This window comes from Dipodomys spectabilis, unplaced genomic scaffold (assembly GCF_019054845.1).
Source record: "Dipodomys spectabilis isolate Male_0828 unplaced genomic scaffold, ASM1905484v1 ptg000019l, whole genome shotgun sequence".
Taxonomy (NCBI): Eukaryota; Metazoa; Chordata; class Mammalia; order Rodentia; family Heteromyidae; genus Dipodomys; species Dipodomys spectabilis.
Window position 1 is genome coordinate 27020246 of NW_024870696.1, and position 23448 is coordinate 27043693.

The 23448-nt window shown below is 44.9% G+C and overlaps 1 protein-coding gene across 2 annotated transcripts in view; it reads left to right on the forward strand.

The window, feature by feature from the left end:
* The window catches only part of Fmo1 (flavin containing dimethylaniline monoxygenase 1), a 24770-nt gene continuing 1322 nt past the window's right edge, over nt 1-23448 (forward strand). The window contains exons 1-8 of one of the 2 annotated variants that reach the window (XM_042674334.1): nt 1-210; nt 7649-7786; nt 13750-13938; nt 15483-15645; nt 18132-18274; nt 18931-19130; nt 21286-21641; nt 22456-22528. In XM_042674334.1, the coding sequence (XP_042530268.1) occupies nt 7655-7786; nt 13750-13938; nt 15483-15645; nt 18132-18274; nt 18931-19130; nt 21286-21641; nt 22456-22528 (1256 nt within the window). In that variant the 5' untranslated portion in view covers nt 1-210; nt 7649-7654. Of the gene's footprint in view, nt 211-7210; nt 7234-7648; nt 7787-13749; nt 13939-15482; nt 15646-18131; nt 18275-18930; nt 19131-21285; nt 21642-22455; nt 22529-23448 lie in introns of those variants that run through there. The other variant, XM_042674336.1, reaches the window with a different exon arrangement.

Consider the following 23448-nt stretch of genomic DNA (forward strand, 5'->3'; position numbering starts at 1 on the left):
TCACTGCTGGGATCAACCACGCTGAAATATAAACAACAGCTAACACTGGGCTATAAGTTGTGCAGAATGCTTCTTATCTCTCAGGCTGGGTTCATCCTGTGGTCTCTGAGACTTCCAGGCAAGCTGGCTCCCAGACCCTTTGGATTTTTGCTTACTCCAGAATCTTAACTGAGGAAGAGCTCTTGGCACGAGAAATCAGCAGTATATAAAGTAAGTACACAGATGTAAATCTCTGATTCCCTTGGATGGGGAAGGTGGGGCTGGAACTCTTCCTGTTTTGTTACTGTGCTTCGAGACAGAATCGCTTCACCAGAACTCCAGCTCCCTCTGCCCAGGAGCCTGGAAAAGCTATACAGCCACTCCTTGCTCCAGAGTACCGAGTGGTGGTTGAGTATTTATAACAGAAAGGTCAAGTGAGATATGTGTAATATAGCATATTAACAATACATTATATGTTAGTATATAAAATGTATTAGTAATAACAAATGACTAATATCTGGATATTAGTAAGTGCCCTGCTGGGTAAACTATTTAGTTGAGTTAAAGGGAAATTTTGGATTTCTAGTGCAGGGAACTTAGTTGTTTCCCTCAAGGGTTTCCAGCAGCAGTCGCTGTCTTGGTTCTGAGACAATAGCTTGGGATGTTTGTCTATCACATGCTGACATTTGGTCTAATTCGGAAGCGAGAGGCAAAGATCCTTGAAACCTGATGAATCTGTATGTCTTAATTGTTTGGTTCATACAAATGTTTCATGCTCCATTCTTTGTGTTAGAGTGAACACTTCTTGATTTTTTTTATGCTTATTTTTTTGCTAATGTCCACTCCCAACTAAACGCACTTGGTTCTAAATATAAGAGTTTGCAAATCACTTCTCAAGAGCCAGTTCAATGATATATATGTTATACCAGTGGACGAACTGAGCCTCCCTCCCTGGTTATTTCTTACGGAGTTCCCTCTGTCCTAGAGAAGAACCTGCTATGACATGTAACTGGCAGGATGTGTGTTAAAGGGCAGCAGTCTAGAACAGGCTTGAGGAAGCACACTGAAGCTAGAGGCTTCAACCCCAAATCATGGGCCTGCTCTCCCACAGGTGCGCCTGGCCTGTGCACCAAACACCCCCACCCACCGCCCAGCTGGATCTTCCCACAGGTGTGCTTGGCCTGCGCACCAAATAACCCCACCCACCGCCCAGCTGGACCTTATCTCTGATTATGTCTTAAACCCCATGGCCAACTTGAGGGCATATCATCCTATCATTATGTAATCTGTGTCAAACAGTATTCTCCCAACAGAGCCATTCTCACAATACACTTTTAACAGAAAAATAAACTAACCACGCCAGCATAAACTAGCCAGAAGGAGTGCACATGCATGGGTGCATGAGACAGACAGACAGACAGACAGACAGACAGAGAACCTACCACAGTGTAGTACCTAACACGGTGCTCTGCTCTTACCTAATTGAAGAATCACACACAGCTTGATGTAGTCTTTCTTGTACCTTCACCCTGGAGTAAAAGGACTTAATGCTTCTTCAGTATACTCGATACCATGGGTTCAGTATTTAGCTGGCCATTTTTTCATTTCATTTACAACAAGCCAATACTTATCAATGTATAATAAATAAATTAATAAACAGCGCATCTGAGCACCAATGAAGACACCGCTCTCTCCAACAAGCAGAGGTGAACCACGCTAACATCTGTTAAACTCCAGCTGATCAAGCCACTGGGAGGTGTGGACTGATCTCCCGACACCAACAGATAAAGTCTCTGAGTTAAACTAATTACTCAAAAAGAAAAGACATTTGCCTGAAGTTTCCCAAACATTTTCAGTTAGAGGGCCTCTTACTATACAAATAATTTCTTCACATTGTCCCTAAACCATAATTCCTCTTATTAAGTAGTTGGGTCTAATCAACCAAAGTCATTTAAACAAATAGTGTAAAAATGAAAGAAAAATATTTGTATTTATTCTTGATCACAATGATTCAATCATGGGATTCACATGCCTGCTGAGTGCCGCTCAACTTCCCAAACCTTGGACTGGAGAGGACATGACCTCCTCATTTCTTGTCCCCTTCTTCGCCTTCTTGAAGCAGCTGCCCAGCCAGACGTCCCTAACTGGAATACTGTCCATCACATGCTAACCCTGTCAGAGGCCTTTAATGCTGAGTGCTCAACAGACCAAATTCCACTCTACTCCCCTCAACATGCTCAGTCTCTCAGGCATCTCTGCAGAGTGCATGAAGCCCCGAGCCTCAGCGCCCATCCTTCCTAGGTGAGCTTAATAAACGGAGGGCATCGCTCAATCTGACTTTATTAAACCACGTATCTGAAGTAGAGGGCACAGAATTCAATCCACAGGGGGATAAAACATAGTCATTTCTAACCTTCTGGTTAAAATTTAGTAACTTCTGTGCAACTGCGAGTGGCGTCCCAACTCATTTCACAATTTTGTGTGGCTGAAGGCACTTTATTTGCTTTTTGTTATAAATTCACCTTTAGTGAGATAGCTTTAGTTATTTTTTCATCCGTCGAGTTCTTCTTTCATATTTACTTAGAATTGACAAAGCTCTCTTTCATTAAAAAATGATAGATTTTAAAGGAGCTATCAAAGAAACAGCAAGATTTTTACTGTAGAAACTGGCACTGTGGCTCAAGCGATAGAGCGTTTGCCTTGAGCTGAAGAGCGCAGGGACAGCGCCCAGGCCCAGAGTTCAAGCCCCATGACTGGCCAAAAAAAAAAAAAAACCAGCTATCAATGTGCAGTGTAATAATACTTTGCGTTGTGAAACAGCATTCCAGTTATCAGCATGGAGGATGCCTTATATACTACTAAATAGAGTAATTAATAATAGAGTCACTGATGGCAGCCATTGACTAAAAATTATTTTGATAAAAAGATAAGCCAGGTGCCTGTGGCCCACGCCTGCCATCCTAGCTCCTCAGGAGGCTGAGATCTGAGGATCATGGTTCAAAGCCAGCCCTGGCAGGAAAGTCCGTGAGACTCTTTTCTCCAACAAACCACTCAGAAAACTGCAAATGGCGCTGTGGCTCAAGTGGTAGAGCACTAGCCTTGAGATGAGGGACAGCACCCAGGCCCAGAGTTCAAGCACCATGACCCAAAAATAAATAAATAAATAAATAAGATAGAAGGGGGAACACTTTTTCTGAGCAAGTACTTGTATTAAATCACTTTGGCTTCATACAACTATCAGAAATCCTACAAGTGTTTGAAAGCACTGACTTTCCCTCAAGCGAAGGTCATCATTTACACATCTGCTTGAATCCTCATGGTTGGCTTTTCCCAGTGTGGGGAATGGGTCTGCATACTTGGTGATGTACCCAGAAGCTGCTCTGAATCAAAAAGAAAACTCTAAGGGCAGAAAACCCTTTCCAAGTTATTTTAAGATTTGCTTTATGCCCTCCATTCTTCTTTCGATTGCCCTTTCTCCCGCCATCAACCTCCTGTCTCCACTCATTTCTGTAACTGTCTTTCTTAAGTTGTTGCTATTGTAGCGTGTGCGTAGAGGGGTTACGGTCAGTACTGAGTAGATGAGGAGGGTCAGCTCAGCTAATGAGTACATTTCTTTTTGAGCAGTATCACCTCTTCCCTCGTTTTCTCCCAGGTTTTCCCCTCCCGAACTCCCTCCTTCCCCCTCACCCCTGCTCAAGTTGTATACTTTATTTTCAATATCGTGTCCAGTGAGTGTCACTGCTGAATTAGTTCACACTTTGTCCCACTATTTCCCCTTACCCTCCCCCAAACACATAAACTGTACAAAATGTCCAGTTTAACTTTCTATAAAAAATCATTTTTTAGGTTCATGTTTTTAGTTGTCTCCAATGGCTGATTCCAATATTCTATAACTTTGGAAATAAACCCAAAATTATCAAGGCAGATAATTAATAGAAAAAAACTTGTAAAGATTTGAAAATAACACCTGCAGAAGAGAGGGTCGCATACCCTAGGTACAATGCTAAATGCTCCTTCTGCATTCGTTGAGTGCACCTTACACTGCCTAAGAGCAGTTATCCTTCTAGTTTCATATTGAGAAGGAGGAAACTGTGGCACAGAAATTTTAAATTACTTGCTCAAATGTGTCTATGATAATGAACCAGCTTTGAACTACAAACCCAGACATCTGGCTCATAAGCCCCTAAAAGCCCCAGGAAGATTCTCTTCTCATGGTAAGTTTACCTAGCTCATGCAAGAGGAAGATTTCCATGTGACGTACCATCAATGAGATGAGATAAGGCTATCAATGGCCTTAAGACAATACCCAGCAAATATGTGCTCAACTATTTTTAATTGAAAATCATGGAAGATCATGAATTAATTCACATCACCCAATAAGAAATCGAGTAATTGCCAAAGATTATTGCAACAACTATTACAGCTCCAGCAAGCTGCTAGGAACTGTGATAAAGCAGACCCATTGAAGAACATGCCCTACTTTGGGGAAACATACAACCTTAGGCAGCAGTCAAGTTAATCAACAGCGCAGTGCAGCTCCCTCCTGCAAGGGACACTCTGTAGTGGCTCCAGGAGCCAAAGAAAGGCAGGCTAGGGGCTGGGAAGGTGGCTCAGTGGTAGAGCACTTGCCTTGCATGCATGAGGCACTGGCTTCCATTCCTCAGCACTGCGTAAGCAGAAAAAAGCCAGAAGTGGTGCTGTGGCTCAAGTGGTAGAATGTTCACCTTGAGCTGAAGAGCTGAGGGACAGCGCCCAGGCCCAGAGTTCAAACCCCATGATGAAAGAAAGGAAGGAAGGAAGGAAGGAAGGAAGGAAGGAAGGAAGGAAGGAAGGAAGGAAGGAAGGAAGGAAGGAAGGAAGGAAGGAAGGAAAGAGAAGGAAGGCAGGCAGGCAGGCAGGCAGGCAGGCAGGCTCTTGGCAAACTAAGCAACCCTGACCTGGGCTTGCAGAAGTCCTACACATTCAATTCGTATTGCTTTCTGTTGTTTTCCTGCCACCCTAGTCGGTGTTAGCAGCATCATGCAGTGTTTCCCCAAAGCTTGTGATGGCAAACCAACGTTTCAGCACAAGTTACTGACGCGGCTGTAGCTGGGACAATGCCTGCTAGGGCCGAAGCGGCCCTTCAGTGTCTAGCAGGTGCAAGGGCTGCGTAGCTTCTCCAAGGCATCCACGGAACTGTCAGCGCAGCTGGGGGCGGGGGTGGGGTGGTGAGGGAGTCCAGCCGCAGGCTGCCAGTGTACAAGGGAAGGCCAAACAGCTGCCAGGTCGGACCTCAAACCAGTCTATCCTCTCTCACTTCAAGGAAAAATAAACAAATAAGGCCTAGCATGAGCCTTCATGGAATCTTGCTGATTTTTTGCTTAGGCGGGCCTAGAACTGCCAGCCTCCTGATTTCCGCCTCTGAAGTCGCTGTGGTAATAGGCATGATGCACTACAATTGGCCAGGTATTTCAAATGTTCCAACAATCCTTAGTCCCTGTCCCAGCAGCCCCAAGAGAGGGGAGTCCATCTTACTGTCCACAGAGCCTTGGATGAAAAGACACTGTTGATATGCGTCTCCTTTTCCTCCTTACCGAACCAGCCTGGTGCTTTCAGTCACCCATCAACATCCTAGACAAGGCAAGAGCCAGCAGGGTCCTTGCTATACCCACAGTCCATCTGTCTGTCTAGAGCACCTTCCCTGGACCCAACTGCAGGGTGAGCATGGCGGGCCTCTCTCCCGGGACGCCGTGCGCCCCCTGCTGACCTCCTCTCCAGTTTCAGTGAAGACACCAGGGGATTGCCTCACCCTCTTTCTTAACCCAGCTCTTGGAAGTGGCTCCTTGCCTCCCAAAGCGAGCTGCTTAGCTCCTGCTATCCTGCCGTGACCACAGATGTGGGGCTCTGATCACACACGCCGACTTCCCAGTCATGTTATCCTTAAAGGCGATGCTCTCTCACGAGATGTCTGCCGTGTCTGACAAGTAGCTTTGGTGAGTGAGGAAGCTGACGTTTGAAGGGGTGAGCAGTTTTCCTATCACCAAGCCGATGCCTAATAGAACGGCGATCTGAAACAGATGAGTCTTCACCTAACCCCCGCCCTCCAGCCCCCTGTGTCCACCTCCTGCCCAGGGAGGGGCAGTTATGTAGAATTCTTGATTATGCAGCATCTATCAAGATCTAAAGCATGACTGCTCCGAAGAGAATCTACTACTAGCTCTTCCTGCTATCATGATCTATATGCTGCCTTGGACCATGGAACACAGCAGAGAACAAAAAGATACAAAGTCACTTTGGTTGAACTTCTCTCCGGTTCCCAATTCTAAAATGCAAATTATTGAACTCCAGCTTTGAGGAGAGTTCATCTGTGGAACAAGGAAATAGCAAATGGCCTGGTGCGCTATCTCTAATGAGCCAGACTCATACCTCCAATGAACTGCCAATAGGCTGGATGTAAGCCGTGCTCAAGTGGGAAAGCACCACTTGAGTAAGCAAGCTAAAGCCCAGTGCCCAGGCCCTGAGTTCAAGCCACACACACACACACACACACACACACACACACACACACACACACACACACACAGCAAATGTTCAGGAAAATCTGTGTCTTTGGGGCACTTTCTTGTGCTTCTAAAAATCTAAAAACTTGGGCAGGTAAAATGATCTTGAAAACACGCTAGGAAGCAATATCTAACACCCTTTGATTTGTGCTCAATAGGTGTACTATTAACCATAAATGCTATAGGAATATAGTCATGTAAAAGGCAGACAGAAACACCAATTTTGGAACCACTTTTACCGTAGCAATGGCTTACATTTATTGAGCATTTGCTATGTTCCAGGAACTCTCCTGTGTCAATTCACCTGAGCCTCGTAGAATGCGGCAAGGAGGCCATTGGTGTTTTCTCCATTTCCATGCTGCACAGAGATACTAAATAACTTGCCTCTGATCACACCGTAGCGGCTGACGTAGGTGACTGTTCTGTCTCACGCAGTCCTGCCAGCCCTGGCTGTTCACCCATGGTTGGCACCCGATGCTTCTCTAGCTGCTGCCCACAGTGACTTGCCATGCTCCCCAAAAGTCAGTACTGGCTTGAAGCAAGAGGCACCCTTTTTCCCCACAAACCCTCACTGGCAGCACTCCTCACCCTCCACCTCACCCCGCCTCCCCTCCCCCGTGCAGAGACCGCTGTGCAGAGACCGCTGTGTGGTGGCAGCGTCCGCAGTGGTCAGTGTCCTGGCTCCCAGTCCCAGCCCCACCCCACCGGCTGCTGGGTAGAGGCCCCTCCCCAGCCTGAGCCTGGCTGTGGGGCAGGGCAACCTTCTCTTTCGCTGCCGCTCTCCTCAGCTCTAGGGCTGGAGCTAGGAGGTTGGATGCAGTCCAGGCCAGCCTGCAAGACTCTTCCAGCAGAGGGTCCGGTTTCAGCCACTTGCCAGAAGCTACACACAGCTCTGATGCTGGGTGCCAGGTCTGAGTGAGGGGCGGGACCGTGACCAGGCTCAGGGGTTAAAGCGGTGACCCAGACTCTGCTTCCCTCCACACACACACACACACACACACACACACACACACCCGCGGAAATCCTCTCATCATCCAAATTCTTGCTCTTCTCCCTGGCTTGTGAGAGCAGCCAAGGGTGGGGTGAGGCTTCTGTGAATAAAGAGCTCCGTTTCGCTTCCACACACACAGGAGACCATGGTGAAGCGGGTGGCCATCGTGGGAGCCGGGGTCAGCGGCCTGGCCTCCACCAAGTGCTGCCTGGAGGAAGGTCTGGAGCCCACCTGCTTCGAGAGGAGCGAGGACCTGGGCGGCCTCTGGAGGTACACCGTAAGTGGGCTTTCCATTGCCTTTCATGTGTCACTGCAATAACAAGAGGTCTGTCAGTGTTTTTTCCCCACAAGGGCTTATTCTGATAAAAGGCTACGTGTCTGGGGGGTCTGGGGAAGGGGAGCTTAGGAAAATATCAAAAGTAGAAACTAAGCATGGGCTGAGCTCTCATGAGAAGCATCAGCAGCTTTATCAGTGTTATCCAGGCTGAAGAGGAAGAAATGTTTCAAAGAAGCCCTTAAGCTATGGAAGAGAAGTGAATGACTGGGGCAGGCATAAGGAACCAGGAGCAGAAGCAGCAGAGGGTCTTCCGCGGGACCAAAGACACAGGGTTTAGAGCAACCACACGAACTGCAGCCTCCGTCTGCAGGACTGAGCGGCTCCCACTCGCTTTTCTGTTTTCCCTGCCCCATTCCATCTGTGTCCGGGCGACAGAGGGGTCAGAATAAGATCGGTTCCGTGATCAAGCTCCCACAGCCTGAGCCATGCCAGTCTATGCTAGAAAAGATCAGATGTTTTGGGTTTTTTTTTTTTTAATGGGTTTACCAAGCCTTTTTTTTTTGTTGTTCCCTCAGAAAAATAAAAAGAGAGAAAGAAAAGTGATATCCTCTAATCTGAGCAGGATAACACTCTGGACTGGAGGGGACTGTAAAGCTCACCCTTGACTGGCCTGGATCCCAGGGGGTTTCAACAGCACTGCTTCAGGCCCATGAGACCAGGAAGAGCAAGGGCTCTTTGAGCTCCAGGACTCAGCCAGGGGAGCATTTATACCAAAACACACACTTTTTTACTCCTTCCAGTCAAAAACATTTCCCATAAACATCAGATGTGCTAAGGAGAAAGTTGTCAGGCACAGAGAGAGAGAGCAAGTGTCAGATTCCCCAAGAAGCAAGGAGAGAGACTGGGCATTACCTCCATCACAGAAGGAGTTTGGAACTGGAATAAACTAGTGATCTTCTAACTCACTAAGCAAAGCCTTCAGAAAAGCTAAATGGTTTAGTGAATACTTCTCCAGCAAAAGACAGCTTGACACTTATAAAGAACTGCATATCCTAAACTGTCTCCAGGCACCAAATGTGGGCATTAATGCATGGAGACCTTCAAAAGAGGACTGAGTAAAAAGACATCCCCATTCCCATGATTCAAATCGTGTGTGTTCTGACAGGATGGTAGAACCTGTCACCTGCTCCAAAGCACTCCGCTTCTGTACTCAGTGAAGACACTACTAATCAAGCAATCCCCTAGCCAGTTCTTCTTCACACAGTTCCCAAGATCTAAGCACATCTAATCTATGAGTTACCTTAAAAGAAGGTATGATCCAACTCAACTGCCCAAGTTTGGCTAAGGTAATTTCAGTTAAAACAAAAGTGAGTCTAAAGAGCAAAGGTTATATACAAGTCTCTTGAGATACAAGACCCCCACACCAAAAAAAAAAGTTCCTTATTTAGGTGACAGATGCCTAATAGTTGACATTAAAGTTCATTAAGAATCAAGAGACATAGGTTCAGATTCGACTGTGTACAACGGGCGGCGTAACTTGGGCAGAGCAAACATCTACACAGAAAGCACTGCAGGAGACACACAAACGAGAAGGATCTGCCCAGCCCCGGGGGGTTGTCAAACAGAAGGAAGAAGGCTAAGATCTTGCAAGTCAGAGCAGTGCTGTGAGCATCAGAATGGGAATTGGCTCACAGCCACCGGCAGGAAGCCAGGGGAAGCTTTGTGGAAAAGTTGGTGGAGGTGAGCTTTGAAGGATTTCAGTAAGCAGAAGAGATGGAGCAGTAGATGCCAGAAAGGGAAAAGGTGCCAAGCATGTTGATAAACTAAGACCTTATTGGTGCATATGGCCTATGTAAGAGAAGCAGTGATAGGGAAACAGGTAGATGACTATCTGTTGCTATTCCGTTTCCAAAACAACGGGTAAGGAACATATTAGAGAGTGCTTATTGTGGTTGTTACCTTTGAATGTGTGCATGATGCAAAAGTTCAAAGGCATTTGTAGGCAAAGTGAAAACCTCTGGATTGTAGGAAATTAAACTGAGAAAGGATTCTGGCAGAAAATGGAAGGAATGTAATTATGGCATAAATGGAGGAGTTAGTTCTGGATTGTAGGAAATGACTGAAGACACGAGATCAAACTGAGAAAGGATTCTGGCAGAAAATGGAAGGAATGTGATTACGGGCATAAATGGAGGCACAAGTTCTAGAAAGAAAGAAAGGAGACACACCTTCCGCAGAGACTAGGGGAAGGGACGTTAAGCACAGGAGATAAAATGAACAGAGATGCAGCAGCATGCGTGTGCACGCCCCCCCACACACACACCCTGGAGGCCTGGAAATTTCTTCCTGGAAATCATGGCAGTGTAGAAGGTGAAGAGGGTTTAGGAGGAGTAAGTAGAATTGTAACAACAGGAAAGCAGAGACCGCCAGGAGCAAGTTCTATGCGGGGATGTGAGATGCCATCCGAATTTGGCTTAAGAGGACTGTCGGAGGGCAGAGTTGACTGGTCAGCTGACACGTCATTTCGCCTCTAGCGCCTCATTTATAAAATGAAAACAAGGAGCCAGTTTGAGAAACAGGTGCGTGCTGAACCACCAAGGACCTGAAGAGCCTGACAGCCCGTCTTTATAAAGCAGACTTCCCTTGATATAGAAGCGTCTTGGGGCCACTGCTGTAATACCTTGAAATTCCCCTAAGCCCCACTAGGTGACCTTGAGGGTATCTCTCAGCTCCAACATGCTATGAGTTTTCTGGGTCGTTCTGAAGATGTCCCTTTTCTCTCCTTCCCAATACTGAGAGAGACAGAGAGACAGAGATACAGCATGGACACAGAGTAGGAAGCCCAGCCAAAGCCTGCAGAATTCAAGAACTAAAGCGCTTACTCTAACAACTCTGCTTGTCAGAGCTGCGTATACATAGTGTGGTTTCCTGGTGAGGTTATGAGCCTCCAGAACCCACGGTGCAAATAGAAGAGGCAAGACAGATACGCCATAAAACGCATGCACAGACAGTTTCCAAATGGGAAGGGGCCGAAAGATAGATAAAGCGATTACACAAATCCCTGCCCCGCCCCCACTGCGGCCCACCACAGTGAAAACATCGCGGATTGGGCTCTGTCTCTAAAGCTTCAGCAATCATGGCAGGTCTTATTTGGCTCACATGTTCATACCATTTCTAACTTTCTTCTGTCTGTCTGGAGGGGCTCCTGACAGGCTCCTCAGAAGCTTAAATTCTTGGGGCTCCTCCGTTTTCTCTGAGGCTTCCACAGCTCTTCTGTGATACAGACCCAAGAGCTGCCCAGGGCCTCCAGGGAGTGTCTGACTTCCCAGTGAGACAGCTTATTGTCTGTCCTCTCCTCCCTTCCCTCCTTCTTCCTCCTCCCTTTGTTCTTCTGTGCTAGGGAATCAAAAACCCAGGTCTTTGCACATACTGAGCGAGCATTCTTCCTCTGAGCCATATTCCAAGCCCTCTGTTCGAAAGAAAGAATGTTTCATGAATAACAGGAGTTGTGAGCATTGTACATACCGACAGAAGTTCTCTACCCATTGCTGGTGGCTCACGCCTGTAATCCTGGCTACTCGGGAGGCTGAGATCTGAAGATCACAGTTCAAAATCGGCCTGGGCAAGAAAGTCTGTGAGACTCTTATGGCCAATTAACTGCCAGGAAAAAAAAAATGGAAATGGGGCTGTGGATCAATGTGGTAGAGCACTAGTCTTGAGCTAACAAGTCCAGGGACAGTGCCCAGGTCCTGAGTTCAAGCCCCATGCTTGGCCAAAAAACAAAAAAACAAAACAAAACAAAAAAGTTTTCTAAGTAGAGAACTTCTAGCTATGGCCCCTTTACATCTGTTTTTAAAAGAAGAAAAGAAAGACCTTTGCCCTGGTAATAACTCCCATTGCCAAAAATCTTCCACAAAGAACACAGAGCTGAAGAAAGACAATTTCTTGGGCGTTACAGAAGAACAATGTGGATGGTATTTAACCTGTACTGAGAGGCCGGTGGGCACTGGTGTGGGCACCTTGTCACTCCGTTTCTGTTTATCCTGGGAGGTACCTGTTCCTGATGAAGCCACAGAGACACAGAGGGGTTAAGAAATTCCCAACACGACCTGATGAGAATGTAGATGTAGCCTGGGCCTGTGCTGGCAAGAGCTGCACTGCACACCCGGGCCTTGTCAGCTTCAGAACTCAAACCCAGACAACCTGACAGCGGCACACAGAAGCCCACCAGGTTTCTCAGCGGGTGACGGTGCCATTCTCACTGCACCGTTGAACCAAAGTGCACCAGAAGGCCAGAAACCCCACTATTCCCGTTCCTGTGCTTTCTGCTTCCTCTGCAGCCCGTTTCTCCCCCTTCTACCTCTCACTCATTTCTTCACCCTCGTGAGAACAAGACTCTGCTCCGAAATGGCCCTACCAATTCTCAGGGGGTCGTGTGCTCTCACACACGGGAGTGCCAAGGCAACTGGCAGAGCCTCCCAGGGACAGTGCCAGGAGGGAGGGCAGCGGAAGGGCTGGAGGGGGAGGGCCTGCGGGCCTGGGAATCGCTGGTGCAGATTTCCCCCTGAAGGAAGCACGAGAGGGAAGGCCCAGGACCCACAGGTCCCATTGACAAGGGACACACTCTCAGACTCGCTGTGCATGTGCTAAGTACCACAGACCCGTGCACTTTGCCAGGACAAACAGTCGGTGGGAGGAAAGGAAGAGAGCAGAGTTCAATCTCAGATTCCACCCTCAGGGCAAAGTCTCCTTAAACTCTGCTAACATCTGTGATGCATTACCGAGCCACAGGCTTCAGCATTTCCTGGAAGCTTTTCTTCTTCCCGCCCTGACAATTATCTCCTCCAGTTTTGAGAAACAGCTAGGTTTTCACCTCCATTTTTGTGATTTATTTGCCGTAAGATGCCCTAACATACAGAGTTCCCCGGATTATCTAGTTCCACTAAGTCAGATGCGTAAACACTTTAAAATGCTTTGATTTTTTTAAACTATTTTAAAGAAATCTTTACTAAGTGTAGACCACAAATCTCTTAAGTCTTCCTTAAACAGTATGATTGTGTGTGTGTGTGTGTGTGTGTGTGTGTGTGTGTGAAAGAAGAAAGGGGGGGAGGGGAGAGGGAGGGGAGAGGGAGATTTAGCATTTGCAATAGGATATTTCTTTATCTTCTTGGAAGCCAAAAACACACGAATGAAATTTCGCCCTACACTAACTGATCCCAAAGTGTTTTCAGTTGATAGGGGTTGGTTTCCTACCTATACTACAGCTCCTTCTCTATTTACTCTCCCTTATCGGTATTATGGCTCCTTGTAACCATCATCTTATTCCCATAACCCAGAGGAAAGCTGAATAAGCCGATTGAATTTTGGATCCTTAACTAATCGCCTTCTATTCTTCCCTGCCCTCTCTAATTTATCTTTTATAGAACCAGAATTGCCTTTCCAAATCATCTCCATTTTTAAAGCATTCAATACAGTGCCATAACTTTTCTATTAAAAAATCCAAATTCCTTAACTTTGTACAAAAGCCTAATCTTAACTTTGCTTTTCCTTAATCACTCCAAGAATGCCATAAAACTAAAATACCTAAAAATGGCCCATCCCCAAAAAAGTGCTTACAGGCTCTTGTCTATTTCTATGTTTGCCTATACTTTTCAGTGATAGTATATGAATACAAACAGGTGAGTTTATAGATGCTTATTTGTTACCATGTAATAAGTGAAATTATAAAAAACATAAAATTATGAATTAACAAATTATAAATTATATTATAAAATTTAATTAATTATAATTTTGCTGAAATCTAATGTTTACCGTTTCCGTGATGAAGAATATCAAATCCCATTAGAAAAACAGCAGGTAGAATATTTCATCTAGTCATCTGTAGACTTTAAAAACATTATTTCCTGTCTGTGTGTCTGTGTGTGTTCGTGCATGCATCTCATACCGGTGCACTCTTTGCACAGGAATATGTGGAAGAAGGCAGAGCCAGTCTCTACAACTCTGTGGTCTCCAACAGCAGCAAGGAAATGTCCTGTTACTCAGATTTTCCATTCCCAGAAGATTACCCAAACTTTGTGCCAAATTCTCTCTTCCTGGAATATCTCAAAATGTATGCAACCCGATTTGATCTTCTGAAATGCATTCAGTTCAAGGTAAGACATAAAATAAGTCATCCGGAAGTATCCTCTTCTAGTCTATTACCTCTCCTTAGGCTAGTTCTGGGTTCTTTAGATGAGATGTTCATCGTTGTTTTTAGTGACAGTACTGGACTGTGAACTCAGGGCTATGCACTCGCTAAGCAGGTGCTCTAGCCCTTGTGCCTGCAAGAGTTTCGTCCTTGCTGGGGTCTCGTTTTATGCTGGGTTCAGTCTGGACTCCTATTTGTGCTTTCCTTTTGTGGCTGGGTTGATAGGCAGAGCAAAGCTGAGTACTGGGTTCCATTAGCAAGGAAGTAGATTGAATTTGGGACTCTTAATTAGTCTCTTTCTCTTTTTTTCCCCTGCTCTCTCTAATTTATCTTTTATAGAACCAAAATTATCTTCCCAAAACCATCTCCATGTGTAAGCATTTAATACAGTGCCATAACTTTTCTATTAAAAATCTAAATTCCTTAACTTTGTACAAAGCCTTCATAATCTTAACTTTGCTTCTCCCTAATCATTCCAAGAATATCATAAACCCAAAGTATCTACAAATGGCCCATCACCAAAAAAACTGGTAATAAATGGCCTCAAATTGTGATCTACTCATCTCCACTCCCAAGTAATTAGGATTATGGGCTTGAACCACTGCCCCTGGCTAATAAGACTTTTCTTAGGCAAGCACTCTACCACTTGAGCCATGCCCGCAGCTTATAATAATGGCTTTTCTGAAACAAAGAGTTGCTAATGCAAATGTAGAAACCTAATAGGCATTTTGAATATTATCAATCAAAGAGCAGATGCATTAGGAAACATATGAGAAGCCCTTGTTCTCTGATATTTTTGAAAAGAAGAAAAAGGCAGCAAAGCCTCATGGTAGGTGAATAACCTTTGCCTTTACATTTGGCTTGTGCTACATTTATTAAATGCATACTTCTTGGAGGGGAGTGTTAGAGTACTGCCTAGCTCCCCAGCATCATGAAAAACAAATATGCTTTCTAAATCAGTACATACATGAGGGAAATATATGTACTAAGTGAGCAAAGAAATAGACTATTTGAACTTTGGACTACTCCTAGAAACACCAGGCTGCAGTTAAAATAGTTCTTCAGATCTGGGAAACTTCAGCAATGTATTCTATCAGACCTTTCTTTCCTACGCTAAGATAGTTGAGGCCAAATTTATGTTTTCAGCTATAGATGACCGTATCTCTGTTACACTTAACTATTGTTCAAGAGGGGGTTCTGTTAAAAAAAATAAGGTTTCATATCAGAAAAGAATCATCATAAAAAGACATCACTTGCAGGGAGAATTTGAGCAGACCACTTAATCACAATGTGAGCAAATCACAAATCCAAGATTAAAATACTTTCATCCAAGAAATCACAGTGAGTCTGACAGCCTGATGGGAAGTCTAAGATGATACTTCCTAATTGTGTTGTGTTTGTTCTGTGCTCTAGAGCTTTCGAAGTGTCAGCTGGCATGTCCACCAGCCAGGTCTTGAAGGAAAGTGGAGAGCTCCTAGTTGTGCCTGTGATTCTCTCTTTTTTTTCCAGACCAAAGTGTGCAGTGTTACCAAGCGCCCGGATTTCGCCACTTCTGGCCAGTGGGAAGTGGTCACCCTGCGCGAAGGGAGGCAGAGCTCAGCCACCTTCGATGCAGTCATGGTCTGCACTGGGTTTCTTACTAACCCTTCTGTGCCGCTGGATTCCTTCCCAGGTAGAACATGTTCTGAAAACAACTTTAAATTGTCTGAAATGAACACCAACACAGGGTTGAGACAAGGATGAATTCCTAAGGCTCCTTCACTAAATGAAGTTTTAAAGTAACAGATTTTTTTTTTACAACTAGTACTTTTCTAGTCAGTGTTTCAGTTTCAAACAAGCTATGAGAACAAAGGAAAAGAATGGGTAGCTGACTAAGCAGTTTCACGGTTCACTAAGATTCAGTGTCTTTCCTTACAATGAGAGAGAGAGCCAAAAGCTCTTTCGAAACACAGGAAGCTCAGACAAGTTACTTGAGTTAGCTACACATTACCAAAGTTGAGTTTGGAGGAAGCACAGGTCAATCTGTGAATAAAGAAAAAGCAATTTAATTTTTTCTCTACTTGTTTGTTTTATATGATCCTGGCAGTTGGCCAGACCTGAGGTTTTTTGACAGTGTGTCCATAGTCAAAGGGAAAATGAATCTTGGGGGACAAGTTAAGACATCATTGTGTCTCAGTTTCTTCACCTGGTTTTTGCATCCATGATTCGTACTAATCTATGCCAGATTTCAAATGGGCTTCAACTCAAGGGAGTATAACATGCTATTGTTCGGTTCATTTTTACCTGCAGTTAAATATTCAACAGGTTAAAGTTAAGGAAACTTTTCTCCAAGCCATGTAGCTATGGCCTAGAATGATCCCAACACTTAATCTTACAGTAAGTAATCATGTACAGCCCTGGGTCCCACATCTGCCCCAGAGATCACTCAAATCAGGTCAGAGTAGAATACAGCCCATCCTGAAAGCTGCCATATGAATGAATTATTAACCTGAAAAAGAAATAAATGATCCCAATGCAAGAAATTGTTCTCCAAGACCCTGGGGGGGCGTAGCGGGCCTCTGCTGGACACACGCTCTGGGAGGGACTTCGGCCGTTCCACGAGATAGCACAACAAGTTTTGAAATCTCTCCATCTCTCAGAAGGGAGGGCCTGTCACGGGTTGCCCCAACAATCTAGAAGGCTCCATGGCCCGGAGAAAACCATATTTATCCAATACCAGCCATATATTTGTACTGGCTACTAAGATCACAGAAATGATCACAGCACGTAGCCTGTATCAGAGGCACGGATACACTCCAGGGGAGAAATCAGTCCCCCTAGAGTGACCCCATCCCTCCCCTCCAGTACATCCACACACCTCCCACGGTCCTGGGTCAGCTCCAGAAGCGTCAGGTTAGAACTCACTAAGCAATATGTATTCTCAGGTTGACTAAGCCATTGTGTCACCCAATGAGATTTCTCCTCTGTCCATCTGCAAGATAAGAAGTCCATAGTCCATAGAAGACAGACATGCAGAGTCTCATTTTTGCCCATTTGTAACCCAAAACAGCTTGACGCAAAAGGAATCTATGACAGTCTCAGGATCTAGAGATTACGCTATGATCCTTCCTAGCCTTTCCAGCTCCCCCTTCTTCGAAGTCTTTAGATCCATATTATGGGGTCCCTGTACTGAGTTAATATTTGAATTTGGTGGGGTCCATGTCAAATTCTAACTGTTCTTGATCATGTGAGGTTTTAACCAGGATTCAGGCTAGACTGCTCATGATTCAAAGACCATCAGATCTTGACAAGGACGCTTCCTATAAGCACACCCAGTTATCCCCAGAAAAACTAGGTATCTTGTCACTCTTTCTAGAAAAGACAGGTTCTGTGTGCTGATTGTGCCACAGGGCCTTGAGAGTCCAAAGCTGTCTATTTGCATTGAGGTCTCAAGGGGCTTGGCACCAACAGCCTGAGATATCTCAGTAGCCCAGTGGAGGTGATCCTGGTGTCACCAACATAACCCCTTCTAGTCCGTGCCAACTCCGCCGACTCCCCAAATGGACCCCAAGCTATAGGCAGTTTCCAGGACTGTCAGAAAACTTCTACAACTTGTGTGGACCTTTGGGAATAAGAACCACATTTATTTTATTTTCCTCACAGAATTTAGCACACCGCGCAGATAGGCTCCATAGCAGATGTCCCAAATGAACGCCGCGTTGAGACCCTGGTTCAGACTTTCCTTTAACTTCTTTTTTTTTCTTCTTCTTGTTCATGAAAAGCTGCACAGTACATATAAATCAAATACTGGAAATTAGAGTATTATCCCACTGACTTCCATCAGCCTTTGAATGGCCATGACTCCTTTCACGTTCGTTTAAGATGACTTTGGCCCTAAGAGGTCAGCTTGGTTGTTAGTCACTAAGTAGAACTAGAAACCCAAGGAGTAAGATGGAGTAATTACCCATCTGTACACATAATTACATGGGATGAGTAAATAAATCCGATGACCTGCTAACTTCTTGTAAAGTCATTTATTCAGATTCCAGGTTTCTTCAAGTTTGAGCATACTAGTCCAAGCAACCTCAGTCACATCAAAAGTGTGTTGTCCAAACAGAAAACATATGTATGTTTTATTTCCTGATCCTATACATTCTTGACTTGGCTTTATTTTTCCAGGCATCAAAACCTTTAAAGGCCAGTACTTCCATAGCCGGCACTATAAACATCCAGATATATTTAAAGACAAGAGAGTCCTTGTGGTTGGAATGGGGAATTCTGGCACAGACATTGCTGTGGAGGCCAGCCACCTGGCCAAAAAGGTACCATCCTTGATATTAAGACTCCTGTCTCAAGAAAATTGCTTAATGCCCAGCTAAATGTTAAAGTAATAAAAATGCCTAGCATGTAACTGATTTTTGAAGAATGTTTATCGATTACTCACAAAGTTTGCTGCTGCTGTAAAATTCCCATTGTCCTGTATTTCCTCTAAAACCACTTTCTATAAGTTCTGGTTTTGTCCTGCTCCTAGGCACCCAATAAGAGGACAGGACACAGCCCCACACTTCAGAAAACCCTGGCAAATTTCTCCTTCCTAAGGGCTCCCATTCGCCTCCTTTTTTAAAATTTTATGTATTTCTTTTGGATCCAGTCCTGGGGTTTGAACTCAGAGCCTGGGCGCTGTCTCTTGAGCTTCTTTTGCTCAAGGCTAGCGCTCTACCACTTGAGCCACAGCCACAGTAGTTTATTGGAGGTACGAGTCCCGCGTACTTTCCTGCTGGGGCTGGCTTTGAATCATAATCCTCGTATCTCAGCCTCCTTATATATAGGATGGTAGGCATGAGCTACCAGCATCCAGCTCCTTCCTTCCTTCGTGTGTGTGTGTGTGTGTGTGTGTGCTGGGTCTTGAACTCTTTCTTCCTTCCTTTCATCTTTCTTTGAATTCCTGACCATTTCCCGTCTCTGTGGTTGCTTCCAGGTGTTCCTCAGCACCACTGGAGGGGCGTGGGTGATCAGCCGTGTCTTTGACTCGGGGTACCCCTGGGACATGGTGTTCATGACACGATTCCAGAATATGTTCAGAAATTTTCTTCCAACTCCAATTGTGTCTTGGTTGATAGCCAAAAAGATGAACAGCTGGTTCAATCATGAAAATTACGGTGTAATACCAGAAGACAGGTAAATATAACCTCTCTGCCCAAGAATGTTAGGAAGCCTGACTCTTTCTAGTCCTACATAGAAGCCAGGCAATAGCATGCAGAATTATGGCAATGGTTTTCAGTCATACAGATGTCTTAGGTAATAATAGCTTGTTTTGTAAGTGCTCAGTGAATAAAATTATATATTTCGCCTTTCCAACAAATCTTTAAGGTAAGCATTATTACACGCTCCCTTTTGCTCTGTGAAAACTGAGACTCGGCAACAGTCACTTACTCTTGCTCATGCAATACTAGGTGGCCATGGAAAGTTACTTGGGCCTTGGCTCCCACACCAAGATAATGATTTGTCTGTGGCTTTGTAAGAAAACAACACATCAGCATTATTTCATTCTGCTGGGAAAATCCTGTAATTGCCCTTCACCATCTCTTCTTGCCTTTGTGTGTCCCTTGAGTGACTTAACTCACTGACAAGAGTCAAAGCATTTCTTCTTCATTCATCAAGTGTGTGCAGGGACAATGCATCACCAGGTGACACTGCAGTGGGAGCTCCCTTCTGCTCTCCCCGCAGGTTTCCTTCTGATCAGCACGGGTCCGTGATCAAGCCACCCCAGCGGGCTGTCCCCTCCCGTCAGCACGCCAGTCATTTCTCTCTCTGCCTTGTCCTCACTCTTCCCATTGCTGCTTATCTTCTTTCTTCTACCCCAGGCTCCTCAGGGAATTTGACTCCTTCCACCACAGCTTTTTCTATTGTAAGTTTTATCTGACCAGAATGATGCCTTGCAGGCCTGAAGACATAGTTTTAGTCCTTTTCTCTTTGGTGTAGTAAATCCTGCGTCATTTCCAAAGTTTAAGATGATATATATATTTATATACATTTATATTTATATACATATATATATATATGTACATATACATATATATATTTATATACATATATATTTATATACATTTACACATATATGCAACATGTATAAACATACTCACACAAACACAACTTCCTATGATCTTTCATTCTATCCAGTGTTCAAGGATGCTATTACTATCTCTATTTTATAGGTGAACAGAAAAAATCCTATCAAAACTGTAAAATTAGATCAAGCTCTGTAACATAAAAACAGTTGGAAAAGAACCCATGCTTACTACATTGTAATCCATGCTTACTGCATTGTAATCCATGCTTACTGCATTGTAATCCGTGCTTACTGCATTGTAATCCCTGCTTACTGCATTGTAATCCGTGCTTACTACATTGTAATCCGTGCTTACTGCATTGTAATCCGTGCTTACTGCATTGTAAGCCGTGCTTACTGCATTGTAATCCGTGCTTACTGCATTGTAAGCCGTGCTTACTGCATTGTAATCCGTGCTTACTGCATTGTAAGCCGTGCTTACTGCATTGTAAGCCGTGCTTACTGCATTGTAAGCCGTGCTTACTGCATTGTAAGCCGTGCTTACTGCATTGTAAGCCATGCTGTTTCCATGTTAACATATCATCTCATGTCTCTCTCCTTCCTGCCTGCCTGCCTGCCTGCCTGCCTGCCTGCCTGCCTGCCTCCCTCCTTCCTTTCCTTCCTCCTTCCCATTTTGGTTTTTAAGACAATGTGTTGCTATATAGTCCAAGCTAGCCTAAAAGAACCTTTTTTGCCTCGGCCTCCAAATACTAGAATTGTAGGCATGGACCACTACACACAGCTTCTTTCTACCTACCTATCACAAGCTCTGCATGGCTTAGTTTCTACAAAACCAAATTCACTGTGTTAATCTTGTTCCTAAAGGTCATACAAGCCAGAAAAAAGATGATTTTATCTGTGTTCCTTCTTGGAAACACGTTTTCCGTAGCAGCTGATTTATAGCGGGATGAGCACTGGAGGCAGCTCCCAGCAGCTCTCATCAGATATGGGAGTCCTGGCTCATGCTTGCCGGCTTTCAGCAGGACACCGTCTCCGCAATGCAGGGACAGCTGAATGCTGAAAACTCCGCAAGAGAGCCTGGAGCTAGAGCAACTCCAGCTTCCAGACTCGAGCAAATAGGTTGTCAGACTTTATCACCCTTGGACAGCACGCACCCCTTCATCAGAGGTTAACACAGCTGGCAGCTCTTATCCAGAACCGATGGGAAGGGGCTGGCCACCATGCTCACTGGCAGATGTCTCCCCTGTCTGCATTTCTGCTTAGGGTTCAGCTGAGAGAGCCTGTGCTGAATGATGAGCTGCCCGGCCGCATCATCACCGGGAAAGTGTTGATCAAGCCTAGCATTAAGGAAGTGAAGGAGAACTCGGTCATATTCAACAACACCCCAAAGGAAGAGCCCATTGATATCATCATCTTTGCCACGGGCTACACCTTCGATTTCCCCTTCCTTGAGGAATCGGTAGTGAAAGTTGAAGATGGCCAGGCATCACTGTACAAGTATATCTTTCCAGTGCATCTGCCGAAGCCAACGCTGGCTGTGATTAACCTCATCAAACCTCTGGGCTCCATGCTGCCCACAGGAGAAACGCAGGCTCGATGGGTGGTCCAAGTATTCAAAGGTAAACGATAAGAAATCACAAGGCACGTGCTTTCAGTTTCCCATGTGATAACTTGAGACTACTCCCTAGCTCCTCTTCCAAACAACAAAATCATTCAAAAGCAGGAAACACTCGATTTTCTACTGCATGATCTTATCCTAACAACTTGTAACATCACCAGCACCAATTGGATCAAAATATAAAAGCTGGCTGGGCGTAGTGGTAAAGGCCCATAGGCCCAGCAACACGGGACATAGAAACGGGAGAATCAGCCCTGGCAAAGTTAGCACAAGAAAAAAAGAAACTAAACTAAACTAAACTAAAATCAAAGATATTGGGACATAGCACAAGTGGTAGAGTGTTTAACTAGGAAGCATGAAGCCCTGAGTTCATTCTCTAATGCTGCTCTACTGCTGTGTGTGTGTGTGTGTGTGTGTGTGTGTGCATGTGTATACATGTGTCCACATATATACCCACAAATATACATGTTTCTACATAGTATGTATATACATATTATAGATAGATAGATAGATAGATGTAATGCCATCCTGTTATTTTGAGCAGACAACTGGTTCGATTAGAATTTAAAGACCCAATCAAGTGATAAAGTTCAGTCAAACTAGCCGTGAGGTCGGGTTGTATCAGCTAGGTAGTGAGAAAGCTAGATGGTTAGCTTACCTTTTCAGCAGGCCCCATTACTGCCAAGAGCACATCATCAGCCAGCTCAAGTCTGCATGCATTGTGGGATACTAGAAATAGAAGACGAATTCTAGGAAAGCATCTTCATCCGTAAGCACTGAAATCCAAAGGGAAATTGCGTTTGTTTACTTAATAGGTACCACTCTACTACCACCAGCGAGCGTCATGATGAAGGAAGTCAATGAGAGAAAAGAGAACAAACCCAGTGGGTGAGTGAACTGTGGCATCCCTTCTGAATCGTAACTAAACGTGGTGAGAGGGCCATAGCAGAGAGGTGGGACGTGTGTTGGAGAAAAGAAGGGCAGCTGAGAGTCGGGGAAAAGGAGGAGGACTGGTTTAATAAGAAGGACGCAAAGGGAAATTGAGAACTTGTAACGCCCCCAGAATCAACTGGAGCCCATAGCCACGAAGCATCATTTGGAGATCAGTTAACAGCGTGTATAATCAACCCTCACTGACATGCACATTACTGGAAGTACTAGCGCATTTGCCCACTCAACAAGTCTTGGTCAACTCTAGTGTTTCGTTGGAGGTGTTGCTGTAACACAGAGGTCAGTCAGCCACGCCTCTGGGCCAGATCTACTCGAGTGGTTTTGATTTTGATTTTGCAACACTTGAAAATTAGATGAAGTTCAAACCAAAGTGTCCACAGACACTTGGTTGTAATGTACATTCCTTATGCAGTTCCCCGCGGCTGCTCTTGTTACCACAGTAGACTGAGTAGTAACTGAAGACCTGAGAGAAGCTCAAAGCAGGGGGATTCTGGAGCTGGCCTTTTGCAGAAGGTTTGTGTGTCAGCTCTCGGGACCCTGTGACAGCCATTCGAGGGCCAGGGGTAGAGGAGAAAGACGTTCTATCCTTGTCAGATTGTCAAATTCCAAAACAGAATATTTCAATTATCTCCTCTTTATCCTCACACTGGAATACAGGGTTTTGTTTTGCCTTATTATGCAACTCCTGTATAACAAATAATTAAAATAACTACAAGTGCCCCATTCACATAATCCTAGCTAGTCAAGGAGGCGGAAGATCAAGATTTAAAGCAGCTCAGGTAGGAAAGTCTGTGAGACTCTTACCTACAAAAAAAAGTACTCAAAAAAGCCAGAAGTAAAGCTGTGGCTCAAGAGGT